Source organism: Drosophila melanogaster, chromosome 3R (assembly GCF_000001215.4).
Source record: "Drosophila melanogaster chromosome 3R".
In the NCBI taxonomy this organism is placed as follows: Eukaryota; Metazoa; Arthropoda; class Insecta; order Diptera; family Drosophilidae; genus Drosophila; species Drosophila melanogaster.
The window spans coordinates 12,245,747-12,267,181 of NT_033777.3; the positions used below are offsets into that span (position 1 = coordinate 12,245,747).

The 21,435-nt window shown below is 44.5% G+C and overlaps 4 protein-coding genes and 2 long non-coding RNA genes across 6 annotated transcripts in view; 5 read left to right on the plus strand and 1 right to left on the minus strand.

Moving 5' to 3' along the window:
- Positions 1 to 8,440: 8,440 nt before the first annotated feature.
- Positions 8,441 to 10,846, plus strand: CG3942 (uncharacterized protein). The gene has a single exon (NM_141914.2). It carries the CDS (start codon positions 8,561 to 8,563, stop codon positions 10,778 to 10,780), a length of 2,220 nt encoding a protein of 739 aa, NP_650171.2. The 5' UTR covers positions 8,441 to 8,560; the 3' UTR covers positions 10,781 to 10,846.
- A 343-nt stretch (positions 10,847 to 11,189) lies between these two features.
- On the minus strand, positions 11,190 to 11,892 carry lncRNA:CR46203 (long non-coding RNA:CR46203). The gene is made up of 2 exons (NR_133380.1): positions 11,704 to 11,892; positions 11,190 to 11,649 (listed from the first exon to the last, which is right to left on the minus strand). It is a non-coding gene; the product is annotated as a long non-coding RNA:CR46203 (long non-coding RNA).
- Positions 11,893 to 12,990: 1,098 nt separating this feature from the next.
- On the plus strand, positions 12,991 to 17,133 carry CG44037 (uncharacterized protein). Its single transcript, NM_001275569.1, has 3 exons — positions 12,991 to 13,105; positions 16,204 to 16,269; positions 16,330 to 17,133. The coding sequence occupies exon 3, from the start codon at positions 16,823 to 16,825 to the stop codon at positions 17,036 to 17,038; it is 216 nt and encodes a 71-aa protein (NP_001262498.1). The 5' UTR covers positions 12,991 to 13,105; positions 16,204 to 16,269; positions 16,330 to 16,822; the 3' UTR covers positions 17,039 to 17,133.
- Positions 12,991 to 21,435, plus strand: part of svp (seven up) — a 44,049-nt gene continuing 35,604 nt past the window's right edge. The window contains exon 1 of the mRNA NM_169459.2: positions 12,991 to 13,105. The gene's annotated coding sequence lies outside the window, so the exon portion shown is untranslated. The remainder of the gene's footprint in view (positions 13,106 to 21,435) is intronic.
- Positions 15,223 to 15,484, plus strand: CG44038 (uncharacterized protein). The gene has a single exon (NM_001275571.1). The coding sequence runs from the start codon at positions 15,245 to 15,247 to the stop codon at positions 15,395 to 15,397; it is 153 nt and encodes a 50-aa protein (NP_001262500.1). The 5' UTR covers positions 15,223 to 15,244; the 3' UTR covers positions 15,398 to 15,484.
- lncRNA:CR46013 (long non-coding RNA:CR46013) lies at positions 20,358 to 20,864 on the plus strand. The gene has a single exon (NR_133381.1). It is a non-coding gene; the product is annotated as a long non-coding RNA:CR46013 (long non-coding RNA).

The window sequence follows — 21,435 nt, forward strand, 5'->3', positions numbered from 1 at the left end:
AAAGAAATATTACAAGACTTTTTTATTTGTTTGGTGGAAAACTAGCTCTGTAAACTGCCATGGCAATAGTAAAACCGACATTTTCGCCAAATAACAGGCAGAACATAAAAATCGAATTAGTCCCGGCGACACATCAAATTGAAAATTATAATTAATGATGCTGGCCGCGTAACAGTAACTGTAACTATGGCATTTTCGCCATTTCGTTTTCCGGACACGGAAAAAATGGGTGAAAAAAGCGGCGCATTGAATTCAAAAATCAAACGGAAATTAACGCAGAATTCATTGAAAATGTGCGAAAAATAATTGTCAAGCGTAACGTGGTGAGGGGAGGCACTTTCGAGAGGGGGAAAAATGCAAGGGGAGGTAGCGCGGTTTTTGCATATGCGTTTTCATGGAAAATCACACCCCGGTGAAAATCCCTTGGGCCGAGAGTAGGGTGCATGTGTGTGCGTGTGCAGTAACCTTTGACCCAGTTTCTTGGGCACTGCAAATATTTTTGCTTACCTTTTGCATATGCATGAGACGCCGTCTTGATTCCTTTGAAAATTGAACAACAGTATTGAAAGCAAGCAAATTTGTTTTCTTTCGCGTAGGGAAAAAAGAAAAGCCGCGTGGCATCACTTTTTTGTTCTCAGTCAGGAGTTGACTTTATTATATTCATAAATATTTATTGACAGCTCAGAACGGAATGCCGCGAATACAATAGGCTCTTTTGGATTTGTTTTGTTCGACTTGGCAGCCCAAGGAGATTTTCGCCAAATTTTCATTAAGATTACGCTACATTTTTGGCACCTTTAAGGGCTTCTGAGGCACAAAAGTGAAAGAATAGGGAAAATGGTATTGAGAATTGATTGAATTCCGATAGCAAAAACCGGGAATTCGATGGAGAAGTCCCGCCAAAAACTCTTGAGACTTCAATGACCTCAAATGTACGTTACTTTCGTTTAAGAAGATCCAAAATCTGAACAATAAAGCTGCAAAAAATTTATTACACGTTAATAAAGTCTTAAAGTCCAAACTAATTGAAGGTTTCCCAATCGTGGAATCCTTTGTACGCATTCCATTTGATAAGCATCATAAAAATATACTGCTCCAGGATCTTCCTCCCTCTCGAACTCCCTCGATCTGCAGCTAATTGAATCCGGGCAAGTATCTGATGGTGGGACATCTGCCTCGAATGCGGAACAAACGACTATCTCAAGTCCCTGAAGATATGCCAATGACGATACGATTGTCATGGCCGTAAATGCTGTCACACATAATATGCTGTCCGGCAGCGCAATTTGCGATTTCAGTTTTATGGATTTCTAATGAAAAACCACATCAGCGAGCGCTATTTCTTGGGACACACCTGGACAAATAGTGAAGCAACCCTTCGGTGTGGACGAGATGACCCCGATGACCCAGCAACGTCTTTTGCATTTGCATACATCAGCATTTTCGAGGGCTTTTATTTCGTTTTTTGGGTGCATGATTTGTATAATTTTCCTCAAAAGAAAAACTAGATTTTTTGGGATAAATCGAGGGAATTTTTAATGAAATTTCCACTATTCTCAGGGGTTTTCGAAAAAGGACAAGCAGTCGTGTTAAGTGAACCATTTGATTTTTATTCTTCCCCCTGCTCTACACCATTTAATTAATACTACAATACCATTTTGCGAATTCTGATCCTTGGAAAACGTCATCATTTTGTTGTGATTGACACTTCGCTGGCACTTCAATCAAAATTCCATTATTATTTCGTGTGTGTTTTTTAATTGTGTTTGACAAAGTTGCGAAACAAGATGTTAACCCCGGGGGTTGACTCCAGAATGAAGGCAGGGATGCAGCAGCATCTTGAGAAAAGATCAGCAGCTGCCCTTGTCGCAGTGAGATCACCGAAAACTGACATTTGACCATTGGTCAAAGGGTTGACCAGCTCAAAGTTCGCAGCAGAATTATGGGAAAGGGTTAGACCTGATGATGCACTGGGGGATGCTGGAAACTGTATGAATTTAGCTTGATTTTCCCGCTCCCACTAAATTGAAGCCTAATCAAAACATCTAGCGAAAAGTATCAAATATCGTCCAACTCTTTCCGCCGTTTCAATCGAGCTGAGCAATCGCAGGGCATTTTTTAATTGCCTCTGGCGGGATAAAATCATCTCAAATTGGGTTATAAAATTACAATTGCGGTTGCCGAACAAGAGGGCGCAAAAAATGGGTTTACTAATGCTTGCGGTTTTGATTTCAAAGGATGCTCGCTGAGGGATGCCCCGAAGTCAGCGAAATTGATACAGATCCTGGGCAGGATCTCCTCCTGCCAAGGGGTTGCAACTGTGGCAACGAGTTGAATTCGAGTCGCGACAATTGCGTATACTCGCTGTTTGTTTCTTTCTTTTTCTATATTAGCCCCGAGTATCGCATTACGCAGCTGATTGCAATCTGTTAACCCGTATTTGTCAGCCTCCGGGCAATCGAACTCAAAGTCGGCGAAAAGGGGGAAGTGCCGCGTGCCTTTCTAGGCCGCAGTTCAGGTATTATCTAATTACCGCATTAGCCGCATCAGGATCGACTTCTAGGCGGACAGACATCTGCCGTGGGTGTTGACCGAATAGGAAATAGTTTAAAACCCGGCCAGTGATGATGTCTTTGTCTCGTCCAGAAGGTGTCGCCCATTGTTGTGCAAGGTGACACACCTACCCGAGAGCCATTGTCTTCCAGTTGCTCGTTTCTTGCCTTTTCGGTGATTTACGGGCTGGCGAAAGGAAAGGACCTGAGGCGGGAGTTGCTGCGGATGCGGACACCTCCTACGCAGGTCCAGTGTTTGTCCGGCTACCAAAATAATTGACCATATTTATGGACATTTTAGCCTTTTATGTCTTCATGTCGGCACACTTCCCTTTGGTCATTCTGGGCTCATTCATTGGTTTCCCATTCGCATGAGGGAATACAACTATTTTAGTCTAGTTTTTGCACTCTTGCCTCCCGTGCCGCGTGCTAAATGTCTAAGCAATTGTTTTACGCCGTGTTTTTGTGGCATCCGAACTTCCTTCCGTAAGCAATTTCATGCTCATTTTGAGGGCGTTCTAACTGGGCCTATTGTTCTCATGCTGGCCAGATGGCCAGAGTGTGAGAATTGGGCACAAAAAGGTGTTAATTGGGGGGGTCCAAAGATTTACGATGGTACTATCAACTATTCGGTACTATTTTACATAAATATTTACATGAGCCGAACCTTTGCCACCACCCATAACCCTGCCCCCGGTCCAAGATCACCAGACAGCTTGACCCCTTTCAGTTCCTTGGGTACAGAGCTTTTATGAAATCGTTTGACAAAAACACGAGAAGAAACTCTGCTTTCGCAAGCAGTCGTATTAAAATGTCAGCCCCCCGGTGGCAAATGTCAATACAAGGGGGTCCAGTTCCCCCAGTTCCGTCAATTATTTTATTATGATTCTCCTCTGTAGTTTTGTTTTTGTTTCGGGTTTCCCCCCCCCCCCCACAGCTCCACTTACTTGGGTTACCCTGCTGCTCATTTGTTTGTCATTTGCCGACTTCGAACTGTCGGCTAATTGTGGCTGCTTTTTGCTTTTCGCTTAATGCATTTTGATTTTGCAACTGCAAAACAGAAGCAGAGGCAGAAGTTCGTGATCTGTGGCAATCGCTTGACATTTACAAGGCGGCGGACTTTTGTTTTTAATTAGACGACTCGGAGTCGTATTCGGCATCGCAATCGGAGTAGGAGTAGAAGTCAAACTCTGGCTGGGTGGTCTCTGCTCCGTGGCTGATTATCGACGCGAGTACTTAGATCTTTGCCGTCGATTAAGCTGCTTAATGCCATTAACATGATTAAGAGCCAGCCAGCAGCCCCATTTTATGTGGCCACTCCGCATGATGTCTCCACATAGGAAATCCCATTGACTGGGATCAATTATGAGCGATCCCATCCATTCCCAGCTTCCAGTCCAGGAGTTCCGATCGGAGCTAATTGAGCAATTGAACTCTGATCGCGGACTGTGAACGATTGTGTCTTTAATTCATAATCAAATGATACAAAACGGAACTGCCAGGGGGCACTAATCTCCTTGCTTACGGCCAAGTAGCGGTCAGATGTGATCTATCCCGTTTGGCGGGCTCTGTTTTAGGGGTGAGTGCTTTCTGGTTCGTCCGTGTCAAAGGTCAAAATGGACGAAAACTTCTCATGGGTCAGTTCGGTGCTTTAAAATAAATCAGGAACCAACTCGATTTCGGACACGGAAAAACGGGTTTTACTACCAATTTCTGTTCCGTTTTTAGAAAATACTTCTCGAGCTTGACCTTTGAACTTAGCCCAAAAATCCAAAACGGGCCAATAATTCCAGTCCATCCTAGAATAAACCGAGTGCATGGGTATGCGGCCTGTGGGAAATGTTCTCGAATTTAGCCAGCTGCTTGCCGCATTTCAGAAAGAAAAAAAAACTTTTATCAAAAAGAACGCGCAGATAACGGCGGGCAAACAGAACGAATTTGCCCGAAACTTATTTACACTTAGCGGCAACATTTGTTTGGCATTCCGAATATCTCATAGATAGTGCAAGATCCGTGGGATGCCATTCGGATTGCAGCAGACGCCCGGCGGAATCTAATTTTATGAATGAACCAACTGAATCCGAGGGCCGAAGGAAGTGCGAGTATGCGTAATGCAGTAACAAGTCAACAAGGCAACTAAACTTAAACTAATGAATAGAATGGCTCTCGGCACCGTCTATAAACATAGTTTATCTGGCGGCAAACATTTGCCATGATAATAGTGATGAATACATTGCATCTGGGTCGGGTCGTACTCGAGATAGTTCTTCTGCAGGTGAGCGGACCGTGTGGGAATTACAGAACCTTCGCCGGTAGCCCAGATCTCTGGGTCTCTAAAGGTGGGCAGAGCGGAAGTCCAAGTCGTGATAAGAGTGGTTCCGATGTGGAAACATCTGGGGCTTCGCTTTGAATATCCCACCTCCACGCCCTATGCTAATTCCATTCGACACATCCGGGATCACTTATGTTCCCTGATATACTATAGTCTTTCAGCTCAGCCGGTTAATTAGCTTTTAGCGAGTGAGTGACCACTTGGGCCGATCTGCGACAGAAACAGAAGCTCGATTGCACCGGAACCCTGACACCCAACACGCGGGTATATGGCCCCTTTTTGCCGTTCTGCAACTAAATTGCCGAAACCCAATAATTCACACATTCGCCGCTGACTTTGATTGCTCCTTGTGGTTTCCAATTTCCAGGAGGGATCGAACGTTCGCTCGACAGAAGGGTTGAGGGTAAGGGTTGTTCGCCTGCCCAATAATATTTAATAACAATTGATATAAATATTGAAAGTATTATTGAGTCATAATATAGACTCCTTCGCCCTTTGGTTAGTCGTGAAATTTGACTCGCTTGTGGCATTTCTGATCCCATGTAATCTCGTCTAGCTTATCTTGGACCCCAGTTCGTCTAATAAATTACATTTGAACTGCTCAATTTTCAGAGCTATTCTATTCGGCGATAAAGGCTTATCGCAATGAGAAAATTATAACTAGAGAAGATAGTCCAGCTTCGAATTTCAGATCACAGCTCGTGGAAATCGTAAATAAGTCAGCAAGGAAGGGATTTTTAAAGCTGGTTGAAGTCTGACTGCCTGCATTTCCCCCACGTCCAATTAAAATAGCCTAGCTTCTCCGCAATCTCATTTAAATATCCCTACATCCTGTATCGTTTCTCACGGAAATCTTTCAGAATTTGTTCCATTTTTTCCTGGTCGTTTTTTCTCGACTCCACTGCAGTGTAACAAATTCCAATGGGTTTCAGAAATGCACGTTGTCGCCCCAACTTATGGTTAAATATTTGGAAAATCAGCCGCAGTCATAAATTGTAATCTTCAACGGGCGAGTTGCCGTTGAGGATCCTGGCGCAGTGGATGTCACTTAAGGGTATGTTATTGTTTTTTTAATACTTGTCCAGATGTTGCTATAAGGTTGCAGTTCATTCCGACGTCGCAACCGATGGAGTCCCATGTGTCAATGATTTTTCCCTTATTTAAATGCTGTCCCTGTTCGGTTTTTTCTCACACTATAGTTGTCGTTTAGCTAATTTGTGATTTTTGGTGTTTTCGGTGTTGGATTTGTTTTACGCTTGCCTAGGAAAACTATTTTCCGGCTATTGATTTCCATCGAGTGGTTGAATGACATAGAAGTGCTGGGATGATTTATTGACATGTTTACCGTTCCAAAGGGGGAATGATTACTCTTGGAGTTTGCAGTGTAGCCAGTTTGTCCCTGGGAAAATACTCCTATACACCTGTTTATTCAGTGAACGTCCTGGGGATATCCTGTCCAACCTGTGCGCACATCCTGCATCCGTATTTGCCTGAGGACATCCACCAGGAAATCGGACTGCTCCAAGATCACGTATGTAAGTATTCTAGAAAATATTATTTACCTACCGCTCTCACACTGGCTTAGGAAGAATATTGAGGAAATCCTGATAGCCGGCTTTCCCAAGGATATTCAACTACACGACAACAAAGCGGAAAATCCGAATTCTCCACAGTAATCCCCCCATTCCCCCGTGTGTTTTCAGAGCGCCTGCGCACAGGCCTCGGTGCAATGAGCGTAATTTGAAGACCGCGAGAAAGGCGATTTTGTTCACAGATTTCCAATTAGATTTTCCCACACAATGGAGCACATAGGGGCACCGGGGAAATTAGTCTCTTTATGCTTAATTAGGATTGCGTATTGAGTTTCCAGGAAGTGCTCCAAGCAAATTGCGGCAGTCAGTTGACAGTTGATCTCTGATCTACCTGGGCACAAGCTGCGGTCTCGCATTGTTTGCCGTTTAATTGCACTTTTGCAACTGCAACACACCCATAAAAATCTCAACCGCAGGGTCCAAAACAATCTGAGTCAAGTGTTTCTGCACGCAAACGAATGGATCCGAAAGGACTTCTACCTGCTGTCCAGTGCGCAGGCGCGACGGATTCGGTTTCGGTTTTAGTTTCAGCTGCTGTTTGTGTACACAGGACGAGGTTAGGAAAAAGGACGAGGAGCGGAAAACGGACATGGCTGGTGGACAGCACTTTTGGCACTCGTCTTGCGGTCTAGCGCACATGTGTTCAAATTTTGTGCTGTATCACCGCAGAGGGCTCAAACCAGAACGAGAGCCTGACTTGCGACACACTTGACGTTATTGTGACCATAAAAAAGGCTGGAGAGGGTTAAAACAAATATTAGTTAAAAGTAGGGAGTGAACATGGCTTGTTATAATATCAGGCGAAATGGTTAGGATAATCATGTTTCAACTATGTAGTTTTTATTCTTAAAACCAGAACTGAAGAGTAATAATTTCAGTCCGTCTTTACATGGACCATCTTTTTTTTTTTTGCGTACTTTCCCTTTTCCATCATTAAAATTCCAAATTTTGTGATATTTTTATATTTTTTGTGGTCCAAATTGAAGCAGAAGACAGTGCTAACGAGTTGCAGCATCTGCGGTTGGGGTTGAGTCTTCTGGCATGTGTCCGGATCGTCTTGATTGCCTCGTTTGCTGTTTAATCGCCGTTGACGGGCATAAATTTCGATCCATCCTGGGACACCCCTTTTCAGCTGATTTGTTTAGTAAACAAGCGGATTAGGCACCACGGAAATTCGAGAGCGCCCCAAGTTGGGAAGCCATCGAAGTGTTGCCCTGATTTCGGTAAGGTGAGATACTCAAATTGGGAAGTGCCCGAAATGGTTTCATTGACAACTGTCACCGCTCCGGACGCAAGCATTCAGACTGACGTTTCTATATTTGGAATCATTTCGGTAACTTGAAATTTCCCACAGTTTACCAACAGTTTTCGGAGAGACCACAATTAAAATTTAATTTTAAAGCACACACTAATTTAGTTTTTTTTTTCCCCTGACTAAAGCGTAGTCTAATTTTCCAATTTGAGCAGGAGTGCAACCCCTCAGTTTTAGTTTCTGGCGTGTCCCTGTCTCGATCCTTGTTCCTTTTTTCCGATCCTGTCGCAGGTGGCTCGTTTTAATGTTTTCAGTTTCCGAGGGGAAAGAGGGCTTGCGTGCCTTTTCCGCGACACAGAGATTTCTTCGGGCTTGGTGTACCAATTTTATAGTTTCCGGATCAAAAGATCACATCCTGCGGGAAGTATGACAGGATGCTTAGTTGACTTTGGTGGGAAAGTTTCATGGCGTTTCGTAATATTCCCCAAAACATATTCCTGTTTCTTTGTGGTTAGCTAATGATCTGTTTTGTCATGTAAAAAACATAAGTAAGAATTGTCTCTTGGGGTGCGGTGTGCTGAGGGAATTTCCAAAATAAGAACTAATTAAGACAACACGAAGGATAAGTTCAGTCTTGTGATTTTGTGTAAAAAGTATTGAAAAACTTGAGCAGCTTTTCTTGTTTAAGTAATTTGTTATTTCAAAATGATACCTAATTTCTGTCAAGTACACACTGAAATTTGTTGAAATAATTATTACCAAATTGATACCAATTTATACAATAGTACTTACCTTCCGAAATTCCCGGTTCATTTGATACTGGCCTATTACCATGCATCGATGGTTCTTTGCCAACGAGCGGGAGGAGTGTGAGCGAAAACCGGAGGAAGACGGTCCTAGTAGCGCTTCGGAGACACAAGAGCCACCACCTCCACCACCAGTTCCGACTACTGAGTGGCCCTTCTGTGTAGTCTTTCACAGTTCACTAAACGGTAATGAGTATGTTGCCATTAGTGGCAACTGTCCCTCTCTTGGAAACTGGGATCCCAAGGAGGTGTACATTTTGGCCAAGAATGACTGCATTAGCTGCCTATGCAATTGCCGTCAGTTTGAGGCAAGCTTAGAGATACCGCGTAACATCGACATCCACTATCGGTACTGCGTCGTGATCCACGATCCCGAGACGGATGAGGTGTATATACGCTTCTGGGAGTCCCAATTATATCCCAGAGTGATTCGAACTTGTCAGAACATGCTGAAGAACTGCGACGTCTTTGGAAAACCACACGACGATGATGAAGCGAACCAGGTGGATCGCGGCTGGGCCACCACAGAGACAATTGTGCACCTGAAGATCTTCAATGCTCCATTCTGTTGGCAACGTCAGAAACCGAGGCTCCTGTATGTCCATGTGCAGCCCATGTTTGAGGTGCCGGAGAATCCTTGTAACGAACCAGCCAATCCCATCAAAATGGTTTCGTCGCAAACACGTTTATCGCGTTATCTGAGCACCCGGGAAATTAAGGCAGGGAACCAGTATCTTCAATTGGCACAAGTCGAGGTGACCAATCTATGTGTCCAAAATGCTTTGGCCGCGCAGCAACGATTTGGAGCCAGATGTGGGCCGAAGGATATGGAGCTATTTCATTGTTCCATCGCTTTTCCGGAGGAAACGCTCTACCGACTGGATTTGTACACATACGCGCATAAAGCAGGCTATGATGAACCACCGTATCATTACGGGTACGGATTCCTGATGCCAGATCAGCTGCTGGGCACCGAAGGCTCTGCCCGGGTGAAGATCACTTGCGCCTCCACCCACCGTCCACTAATGGAGATGTGTGTACGCTATCTAATAATTCGACCTTTGCCAAATTTCCGTTGCGATTTGAGCCACAGCTACGAGCGTTACTGGCGCAAAAATCGCCTATGCATGAACATCGGGCACAAAGGATCGGGAAATACGTACCGGTTAGGATCCGATGTGGTAAGGGAGAATACCTTGTATGGTTTCAAGCAGGCTGTTTTGGCCAATGCAGACATGGTGGAGATGGATGTCCAGCTCACGCAGGATGCCCAGGTGGTGGTGTATCACGATTTTGTACTGCGATTTATGTTGCAGAGAATGCCTAGTTTTGAGGATCTTCTGGAGAATCAGGATCTGCTGATATTTGCCTACGAAAATCTTAACAAACTAATGCTCCTCGCTATGGGAGGATCAAAACGAAAAGACCTCATTGCCGTTCCCCTGGAGGCATTTTCCTACGATCAACTGAAGGAGGTGAAGGTCCTGCGATTCGCTGGCAGCAAAGGCTGCGATAAGTCCTGTGATCGAATGCTGCTGGAGCAGCGCCCCTTTCCCCTGCTCCTCGACCTCCTGGATGAGGAAAATCTACCCGTCGACATGGGCTTCCTAATCGAGATCAAGTGGCCGCAGATGACCAATATGCGGCGTTGGGAGAGCGGCAGCTTTAAGCCCACGTTCGATCGAAACTTCTATGTGGACACCATATTGGAGATTGTTTTAAATAAGGCTGGAAAGAGGCGCATAGTCTTTTGCAGCTTCGATGCCGACATCTGTGCCATGGTTCGGTTTAAGCAGAATGTATATCCCGTGACTTTACTACTGGAGGATCCGCACTCGCCGGTTCAGTATGCAGACCAAAGGGTAAGCGTGCAGGATGTTGCCGTGAGGTTTTGCAACAGTCTGGAGTTCCTTGGGCTGACCCTTCATGCTAACTCACTGCTGAACAAGCCCTCGACTATGGCATACCTGCACCAGATCAATCTGGACGCTTTTGTTTATGGTAGTTCCACCATTGACCTGGAGATCCGCAATAAGCTAAAGAAGCACGGAGTGCTGGGAATAATCTACGATCGTCTCGACCAACTGGACCAAGTGGGCGAAGAGCTGGAGGGGGACACCATGTGCACCATTGATTCAGTGACCACAAGGCGCGTGATCCAGGAGACGGAGGTGGAGGAGTGGATCCAGAAGTGTGGCTACAAGCCGGAAACTTCCATCGTCGTACATAACATTTACATCGACTGATGGTTTTCCCCACGTTCTGTTTTTGCCCCGGTGCCAAATAAAGTATAGAAAGTTATGTGCCCCGTGATAACAGTCCAAATACCCGTCCTGTAATCACCAGCCAACGTCCAAGTTGAACCATAAAGACAAAGGAGCATTACATGACTAAGCCGACAATATCCCACCAGACCAAAGCCAAAGTAACGACAATTGTCAATAGAAGGACCAAACGGACTGGAGGGCTAACCCCTTCGCACACCCCCCGCGAATTGGCAAACATTTTTCGCAAACACTCGCGCTGCGGATGATAAGCTTATGTGAACTATTGCCGGGTAGATAAACAAAGGACCTCCGGATGCGGAAGCTGCTGGCAGGAGAAGGGGTTAAGACGGTGCGGTCCAAAGTCCCGTTGGGCGGTCAAACGACATGGCATCGTAAATGATATCCCGTGGCGAATGGGTCTTCTTTATAGGCCAGTGCACACTTTAGCAACACTCTGTCGGGTCTTGGGCGCAACCCCTTCTTTCGTCCTGCCGTGGTATTGATACCCTTTTGCATGTGACTCACACCGTCGCGAAGACGTTCTCTCAGTGGGATGTGGGTTTGGTTGTTGTGCAACTTCCCCCATCCCATTGTGCTATTTATCATAATTTTTCAATTTAACACTGCCATACACGAGGGACACACAGCTCATATCCTTCTTCCTGGCATATAGTTTCCAATGTTTACTTGCGCAAACATCCTTTGACGAACTTTGCCCATTGTCCAGACTTCGCTTTGATGATGTGGCTTAGCCGTACCTTTGCATTTTTGCATTCTCATCGATTCCATCTTTCGCCATAGCTGTCCGTGTGTGTTTGTCCTGCCCAGGAAGGACATCGCTTCCGATCCTGCAGCCATCGTCCGTTAAGGATGACGTTATTAATGAGCATTTTGACACTTACGTCTTGACATTTGCACAGCTGGCCGTTTGTCTAAGGACTTTCGGCGATTGCAGCGAGTGGTAAAGGTCAACTATCTGCTTTCTTTTCGCCGAATACCGTTCGCATTTTAAATAAATGTGTAATTATGTTTGCTTTAGCCCGGGATTTGGGCAAACTTATTGGTGAAATTTGAATCTTGGTTCGGTTCAAGGAAATATTTGTATATTTATGTCAGCATAGGAATGTAAATATTTAAATAGGATTTGGGTATGGCATGATTGACTATGATTATCGCCTTATATTAGAATTATTATTGGAATGGGTAATTCCAAATTATAATAAAGTAATTTATGCTGCTAAGAAATAGCAGTGTTCTCTAATTCGAATCTTATACATTCTTAACTCCTCGTGCCCATTAAGCTCTCTCCAAGATGGTACTAAGATTGAATCATAAATCCCAAAAATATTAAAGCAAACTTTTGTGGCCCATGGGTCCCTTGGACATTGTCCGGTTCCAGCACACGGCAGCTGTCTTCGGGGCGATCGGATGACCACCCCATCCCGGTCGCTTCCAGCCCATTGCATTCCCTTGGTCTGGTCTTTGTCCGGGATTGTTTGCCTTCAATTTGACTACAAACCATAATTTATCTTTTCAGACGTGTTGGTCAGCGCGACAATGGCGGGCCAGCGACAAGGATTATTGATTATGCAAAGTGCCCGGTGCCCAGGACAATGCCGGGAAAACAAAGGCTTAAGCAAAGAGAAGAAAGGATTCCAAAGAAGTCTCAAGCTGGGCGAAGGGGTTGCTTTGGTTGCTCTACTCGTAGTGGCCAGCGGTCAGTGGAAGTTATGAAATATCCGTGCCGGAATCTGATGAGCCGAGAAAGTATCCCCTTACAGGACACAACGCGTGTGTTTTCGCCCATTAGAGAGATAATAGTTTTTGACATTGCTCGTCCGTTCGCCTCGGCTTCTCAACCTTTTCGGTGTTAATGGTCAGTTTCGCTATTTTGGCATGGTTAATTAATATCCCGATCGGGCAGAGTGTGAGAAAGTTGGAGGCAAAGGTGAGACTGGGCGAGTTGAGAGGCCTGAGCTGTTGACGGATGCTGATGGATTAGGGAAATAATTAATGGTTCCATTCCGATTCAACGGTATTTGACCGATAACTGGATCAGGTTTTGGCCACCAAATCGATGGCTATTACAGGGGTTATGACCCTTTGTTCAAACTAAACTGGTTTGATAGGGGAAAACGAAATGTCTATCAAATATTTACGATTTTTATAATCATCAGATAGATATACATATTTACTCCAAGCTAAATTGTTGTTTTCAAAAGAAATGAATTTCTTTCCACTCCTTTCAGAATTCAAGAATAAATATTGAAGCAATATGGCTTCCCTTGTTCAAACCGATCAATCGTAAGTACAAAGAGCTGTTTTCAGCAAAAAAAAAAAAAAAAACATTAATTCCAACGAATTGGGGGAAGAAGCTCGGTCTTCTTATTCGTTCTACAAGCTGTTTTCTTCTTGATGTTTCCACTCAGAGACCCAGTGTCGTTGCAGACAGTTGTTGATAAGAAGCATTTTGTTTCTACGAGTGCCTGATAAGCGCCATTTGAGAGAGCGACTGAGGCGAGGTCAATTGACCTGCTTTTAAGCAGAGACTTGTGCACGTCCGTTCATCAAAAAGTGCTTTCGAGATTGCCATTCCGCTACCTCTGCCTCCTCCTCGGACCGAAAAACCAACCGCGCTAATCTATCAGTCGAGTGTCCGTCTTTGTTTTCGTTCTGTCGGACTGTCAATTTCCAGGCCGAAAATGTAAACAAGCCGAGTGTATAGAGCGAAAAATATTAAAAAACTTCCACACGCTTATAACGAACAAATAAGTAGCTATAAATACATAAATATATACTCTACAGATGTCGCATCTTATCAGTCCGCTGAGGACCCAAAGTGATGTCCACATCAGGCGAGAGCTGTGAGATTAATTCTACACATAGTACATACATGGCTGCCCACTGAACTTTTGTCCTGCGACGAACAGCCGCATTCCCTGATCTTTGGCGACATCAATTTTTAGGGTGAACAATTTCAATTAGGTTCACGTTGAACCGCGATTGAGATTAACGCACTGCAAGTAGTTTCCCGCAGATAATGCAATTGTTGTGTGTATTTGCGTATTCCGCACCGCCGGCTGGAAAACGCCAAACGGTTAGCAGTATCCCACGCCTAGAATCGAAAGACAATGGCCGTCGATTGGCGAGGGACAATAGATGGATACTCATGCGGTCTGTGGCAGCACATTAGAAGCACATTAGGGTGCCCACTCACAGGAGCAGCGACACATGCAAGCTGCAGTTTAGCAGCCCAAGATACAGATACACGTTCTTCAAGATACGACTACTTAGGATCCAAACAAAGGCGCCTTTTGTTGGCTCGCCTATATGGTTGGATGGTTGGATGGATGGATAGATGGGTTCAGGGTCCCTCCGCACAATTCCCCGCTCTCTTGGCCAACCGCAAATGACGCAAAATTGTCGCCAAGCAGAGAGTTTACCCACGCACACTCACACTCGCACTCGAATCTCTTGACGAGATAACAAGATGCAACTGTGAGATACGAATGGCCACAAAAATACCGTTTAATGAGGCCCTCGCACACAGCTTGACTATTTCTTAGATCTTATCCGTAGGGAAGTCACTCAAAGGATATTGGCCGGCTGCCTATTCTCTATGAAATCGATTCTATTCATCCCGCTTTTTCGGGTTTCCGAGGCCCATAACTCGTGTTACTTTATGCAGCCGGCTTTGTTTGACCACAAAGTGTCGCTGACCAAGTCCCCATAATCGATTGAATTACTTGCTCCCTAGCAGCTTCCTTCCGCAATTCATGTCAGGCTCTAAATTCAAAGGTTTAGAGCCCCAAAATGTGCAGCGTCAACTGTCGAGAATGGATTTAGTGGCAGTGCATCTTAGCAGGAAACTACTACGGATTGGTTGGATGCTGGCCAGGGTATGAACTGATGTCGTCAGCTTTTCACATTTACCGCTGAAAGCCTTCAAAGGATAATTGAAACGAGCCCTTGAGACCCATTTGAGAGAGTCTCTCCCGCACATGAATATGTAATTTGGTTCGGATTTGAATAGAAGGATGCGACAAAAAGCCTCAAGTGGCCATTGAAGAGCATCTTTAGGGTGTGGGTGCTATATGAAAAGAATCAAAATTAAGTGGAAAGTTTCCCAGCTCATAAGTGACTTGTGTCAAAGCGCTGCGCCAAAGAAAAGCCTAATTCAAATGCGGCATAAACCTTTTTCGCCATGACAACATATTAAATGAGACTTAAGTCGTAAACAATGCGGTTTTAAGGCCATTCGCAACACCCTCGACGAGTGGTCGCTGAAAAGTTTAAGCGATTAGCGCAATTTAGCGAAAATAACATGCGAAATTGCGCGCTTGAACGCCTTTTCAATGGCACTCAGATACAAAAGCAGCCACAGTTGCAGATAGTGCAAAACAGGGAATCCCGCTGAGCTGAGCCGCATTTTGAGCGCACTTAATGTGGGAAAATCGTCGTCACTTGTCAGTACACGCCCACCTCGAACAACCCCTGATTCCCATCAAAGTGTTAAAACACAATGAGCCGATTGCACACACAATTGTTGCCAATCTGGAGATACTCTCATCTCCAGAAGCGGATTGCCCATGCTAATCGTCAGATGCGTAAAACTCAATGAACACTCAAGTGCCAGGGTTCCGGGACAAAAGTCCCAAAGCAGCTAAGAGGCTACTGAAAAATAAAAAAACAAACAGACAGACTACCGAGATCGCGAACTCATAATCCTTTTAATCCGATCATGAGAAACCGGGATGGTAACCCTTTGTGGCATTCAGGATACGACCTTTTGGAACCTACGCGTGCAGCCTCCGCAAAAATTCCTTTGTGGACCATTTAGTGAGTGCGGTTCCTTGGGTGTTTGGCCCATTTGTGTCGGGGTTTGCCATTCGCAACTCACAACTCGCAACTGAAACTCGACAAATTAGGCCACTCAGCTTCCACCGGCCTTTGTTCGCCTTTTATCCTTTTTTCGGATGCTTTGTTTGCCCTTACTTCTTAATGCTCAAGATCATAATGTTTGCGTCGAAGGGTTGATCTTGTTGATCTCGTTTTTTTACGTCGGAGATCCCTTTACCTCTGATATGATTTATTTGTTTGTATATCTGCAGCGGACAGGGCTATCTCGATCTGGGACAGTCGAATGCTGTTTAAGGACTGCCCTTTATTTGGCTTGACTTTTGCACTCTCATCCTTGGGATGCTGCACGTGCCGAAAGATTGCCATGATCTAAAACAGTTAACAACAATATGTTGTAATTTAATTAGAAGAAAATTTCACTAAATGAAATTAAAAAGTAAATATTGCCAATTGGTAATGAAGTTAAATAAAATGCAACTTTTTTTGTATATTTTATTTGCTAACCATTTAGAGCTTGCTGCTCATCAAACTATTTTTGGCAGATATGAAAAATGATGTTCATCACCTGGAAGGCCTGCTAATCTACAACCAATTTTCAACTCTCGCTGGTACGCAAATTGTCCATTAGGCTAATTACGCAAACATTTGTGAATTTACTTATCCAAAAGATTGAAACGCAAACCTCTTGTTGAACTCAAAAATCCGTTGATTGATGGCCGCATTGTTCGGTTTTGTCAGTTGCGCCATGGCCATGCAAAAGCGTTTGTCTGGGCACCCAGAATGGATTCGGATTACACCTGGACTTGGAACTCTGGACCGAAGACTGCGCAGAGCAAACAGATTATTTTCATAAATTAGACTTTATTAATGATTAAGAAGACAGCTTTCGAGACGGGATAGCCAAGAAAAGTTGAAGGACAACGGGTGCGCCTGCCAAACGGGGTTGGGCTGGTATATCCTTAAAGGATGCGGCTGAGGGCCTTCGAAACTGGACAGTGGTCAGCGCATTGGTCAGTCACGCACGTAATTTTGGTATTACCCCTTCGGGACGATAGCTAGCAACGGGATAGGCAGAGTTCAGAGGTCACCACCGTACTTTTTCCCGTTTCTTCTCACAGTCCGAGTAGCAGGAAACTTAAGACGTTTTCACGTTGAATTCTAATGATTTTTGTATTCAAATGCGGATTGCTCCAACCAGTTTGGGCAGTTCCAATACCACCCAAGGGAGTGTCCACTGAATGGCAAGGCGCGCATCCTGCTGACGGCAGGATTGGCCCATCGTCCATCGGTCAAGCTGTGTGCGAATCATATCCAAAATGGCTAGTGTTCCATGTTCGGATTTCGCTTTTATTACTGCCAACTCTTTTTGTTCGGTAGCCTCGACAAAGGGGTCAATTCGAAAGGGCAACAGTTGATGTTCAGGGCGCATGAGTTGCGTCCTGAAATTGGGTGGCCATTTTGTAGAGAACATCAACGGAATTAAATGTATCTAAATAAGGAAAAGCTTTAGTTGGTTTCAGCAATTTGAAAGTTCCAAAAACAAGTAAATATGATATCCGGTGTGGACTAGTTCCCTTCGAAGAAATAAACCCATCAAATGAACTTTGTCCGTTGACTCGTGGTGACCATTAAACATTTTTTATAATTTTCTTTAAACGGTATTGTGCTTATATCACCTCTACACTAGAATTGTCCCCTCTTTTATTGTTTTTTAACTGCTGGCCCAACGCTCTTTTAATGGCCTCCACTTGACCAGGCCACCTTAGTTGGTTTGTTGACACCTGCAGCTCTATTTCGTCTTTTTTCGAGATCATAAGAAAAATCATATCTTGTCACTTCTTGCTGCATGGACTTAAACTTTGAACTAAGCCGACTACAACTAAGACTCAAAATTCATATACAGGTAGTGCGACTACGGAAGTTTCCGCGCTCGTTAAAACCCTCAATTTAATGAAGATAAATCGTAGTTGGTTTTCAAGAACTAAAGAGCGAAAAAATCTGGGAGACTGGGAAACTGTTTTGGTTTGAAATTTCACCTCTTGACATTGGTTCGGGATGTACTGGGATGAACTACCCAGCAACGGTGACATTTAAATTAATAAACTGCCAGCGAGTTTGGGCCGTAACAGGCGCGTAACTGCAGTCAATTATTCGGCCGAAAATATCCTGTTTCCAGCATCCAGTTTCCACATCGGCAGCATCACCATCAGCATCATCATCATTATTATTAACACTTTCCACGGCTATGGACTCGCCACTTGAACTTGGTGCGGCATTGGCTCGGGTTGTTCCTCTTTTATTGTGTTTTTGTAATGCTATATAATTACACCATCAAGTTGACTGATGACACGGAATGAATCTTTGTCGCTCCCTTACACAACATAACACTCGCACACCCGGTATTTGCATAAAATCACAATTTCTCTTCGCACCAACCCGAGGGAAACCCTTGCCCGGTTTAGGGATATGTGTGCTGTGTCGCTAGTTTACCACTTTCCCTTCAACGACACCGAACCGAAGAACAAAAGTTTTAGCTAGGTGATCCTGACATCAAGATGAAGGAGTTCTGAATGTTAAATGCTACATATAGTGTAATCATTTATTTATTTCTAGACAACGGTTTTCATCTGCTATTCTCCTTTTGAATCTCATTAGGAATATCTTGCGTACAAAAAACATGACTTCTATTTTCTATTTAATACGCTTAGAGTTATGCTCTTACTTTCATCTTACGGTGGCACATCTATTGATCTCGGCCCCAATGAATGGAACGAGCTAATCCCTGCCATATGCGTTCCTTCTTAGCCCCGATCCGTCATAGGGCACAATCGGAGGTGTCACAATTTTTGACACTTCAATTTCTTGTGCTCGCAGAACACGAGACAAATGAGCAGCGCGTGTGCTTCCTCAATTCGTTGCATGCGAATATCCTGGCGGCAGGATATATACATATCTGTGTTCTGGATTGGTTTGTGTAGGTGCACCCGTCGTCTGTCAAATGCGTCTTGTCATGCATCAAAATACAAAAAAAAAAAAAACAAGAAAGAAATGAAAGGAAGTTGAAAGTCAGAAAGAAACGAAGTCAAAGCAAACAGAGTGAAATGGCAGCGGGGAAAATTAAATTGAAAATTGGAACCAGGACCATAGGGAGGCGGTAGAGAGAAGGTGAGGCGTGGGAGGGGGTGCCACCAGGTTGCCACAGTTGACTCTTTTGATAAACAAACAGACGGCAGACAGAAGCATTGCAAAAATGTTGATTACAGCCAGCGAAGGAAAACCAGCCACCGAAACAGGAGCAAATATACACCCAAAAAAAAACCATCAAATCCCATTCTTGACTTAAAGAATAACCGATTCCCAAAATTATATCCATTCAGTCCTTATCCTTAAAAGACTCTTCCGTGTTACATAGCACTCCAAATATACTCCAAATTGTGATATATATGTAATATATTTTTTTAAGTGCATCTACAGCAGTGGCACATATGTATGAGACCGCTGCTTCCGCTTTTGAGTCGTAGCCGCCAAAGGACATGCGCCAAAATATGAAAAAACACAAAAAACGAAATGAAAACCCGCGAGGAAATGAGAGAAGCGGCAAAAAATGAAATAAAAATCCGTTCGCGACACGCAACTTCCATGTGTATCCATGTCAGCTTGGCTTTTGTGCTATTTGGAACGAGTTGTCAAATAAAAGCGGCAGCCGGCGAAATAGAAGAAGGAGCCAGGGAAGCCTGCCGAAGGGGGCAGGAGGAGCTGGATCGTTGACTTGGCTGGCTGGCTGCCATCAAAATGGCGTCTGGCCCGGCAAGGACTTTAAAAAGCTGCTCGGAAATCGATGTGGAAAAGTCAGCTGCGACTGCGGGTGCTTTGCCGCCTCACCTGTCGCAGGACAAACAAATTTTAATCAAAAAAAAAAAAGAGAAAAAAAGGAAAGGAGAGCAAAATAGAGGAAAAACTACAAATCACATTTCCTGTGGCAACATCAACTTCCTGTTGTGGCATGGAAATCTCCTAGTCAGCGTTTCACACGCCGTCTGACAACTGCAGCCGCTTTGAAGTTGCATGCAGCGCATTTTCCGCTGTGTGTCATTTAATTGTCAGTCAGTCAACAAGAGTCCGTCAACTTGGTCAGTCATGCACTCAATCAGTGGCAGGACACTCCGGCCAGGACAACAGGCGCAGTTCACCCCCTGCGACATGTAAAGGGTACTCGCCCCCACCCTCGCCTCTCCCTCCTTTATGAAGTGCAGTTTTTAGTTCCGTTTCCCTCCGCCAGGAAGTCAGACTTCCTAAGCGGAACTCGCTGCAATATCCTTGCATGGGAATGCCAGGATTCGCGGGGTGGCAACTGCAGCAGCACCAAACTTTGTAATCAGCGGTCTTTGTGGTTTATGCTGGCAGCTCCTAATTGATGCAGTTAGTTGCGTGCTGCAACTGGAACCCTTTAATTGATGCTTCGGTTTGGGAATAGATTGCTGCTGCACTGATAGCAACTTTGTGTGGAAATTCAGTGGGAACTAGTTAAATGTAGTTTATGCGTCCTTGCAGAGGGGATACTTTTTGAAAGCAGTGTACAGTAGTTCTTTAGAGACCATACTTACTTTATGATGATCAATTAGGATCTTAGGATAGTTACCTTTTATCAAAAGTTTAGGGAACTGGTGGTCGTACAAAATAATGTCAGCAACAATCTGTGGTTAATACAGAATATAACAAAAGCTGAGCACTAAACAAGCAGTAAGTGCAGTAAAATTCTGAATGAATTGGGTTCAATCAATTTGAAACGCCCACATTGTTATTGGCACAAATAGCCACATTTATCGACTGGTAATCCATCTGTTTAACGGGCTCCTTGGAACACGCTCATCATTTGTTAATCATACTTAATGCCCCAAAACCAAACCGCACCTGCTGCCACACCACTCTGCGGCCCCACCACATCGAAATGCTGAGCGATGCTTAGCCGGAATAAATCTACCATAAAGATGCTTGACATTATTCAAAATACCAAAACTACAGAATTCCCGAAATGCCTTGGCCAAAGGAGGAGGAGCTGCATCGAAAGCTGGAGCCGGAACAGTTGGACAGGGCGATACTACGACGACAATGGGCAAAAAAGGCAATAAAATTTAATGCCAGACGAGGGAGCCGCGAGTGGATCGAGTGGAGCGTGGAGGCACAAACGACTTCATTTTATCTTAATGTGCTAATAAATTTCCCAGAGACGAAATCTCTGCCAAAAACCAAATAAATTTACTAATACACGCGCTGCGCGGAAAGAAGGGGGCCCATGTCGCCGAAAATGAAATGGAGCGCCAAGTAGTTGAGTGAGTGGCATGCGTGGAATCGAAGAAATGCAATTAAGGCAGCCAAATCATCTAGAGAACCACTGGAAAGGGCGTCCCGCCTGCTGTCCTAAGTGTTTAAGTAGCTAAACGCCTGACAACCGGAGAAGTTATGGCCCGGCCTGCAGCTTGAAGTTGGCGCGTGCTCCATGGACCGACTGCACCCACATCTCGGAAGATATTCTGTCAACACAGTGGATAGCAACGAAAATGAGCAGATCCTCTGCCGATCTCCACTTGAATCCATTGCTGACAATTCCAGTTTCACCCCATTTCGAGTGTAGGTTCTTTGCTCTATCACCTCCCCAATCGAATTGCTGAAGTGAAATTGCCCTAAAAGGGTTCATGCCTCGGGCTCGTAAATTTCGATAGTGTTCAAGTGGGGATCTGGCACCTGAGTTGGCTATACAGACTATGTATCGGCGG

Bases quoted from the DNA above. Each gene is read 5' to 3' on its own strand.
- CG44038 (NM_001275571.1), top strand. From the start codon at position 15,245: ATGTGGGAAAATCGTCGTCACTTGTCAGTACACGCCCACCTCGAACAA.
- CG3942 (NM_141914.2), top strand. From the start codon at position 8,561: ATGCATCGATGGTTCTTTGCCAACGAGCGGGAGGAGTGTGAGCGAAAA.
- CG44037 (NM_001275569.1), top strand. From the start codon at position 16,823: ATGATTTTTGTATTCAAATGCGGATTGCTCCAACCAGTTTGGGCAGTT.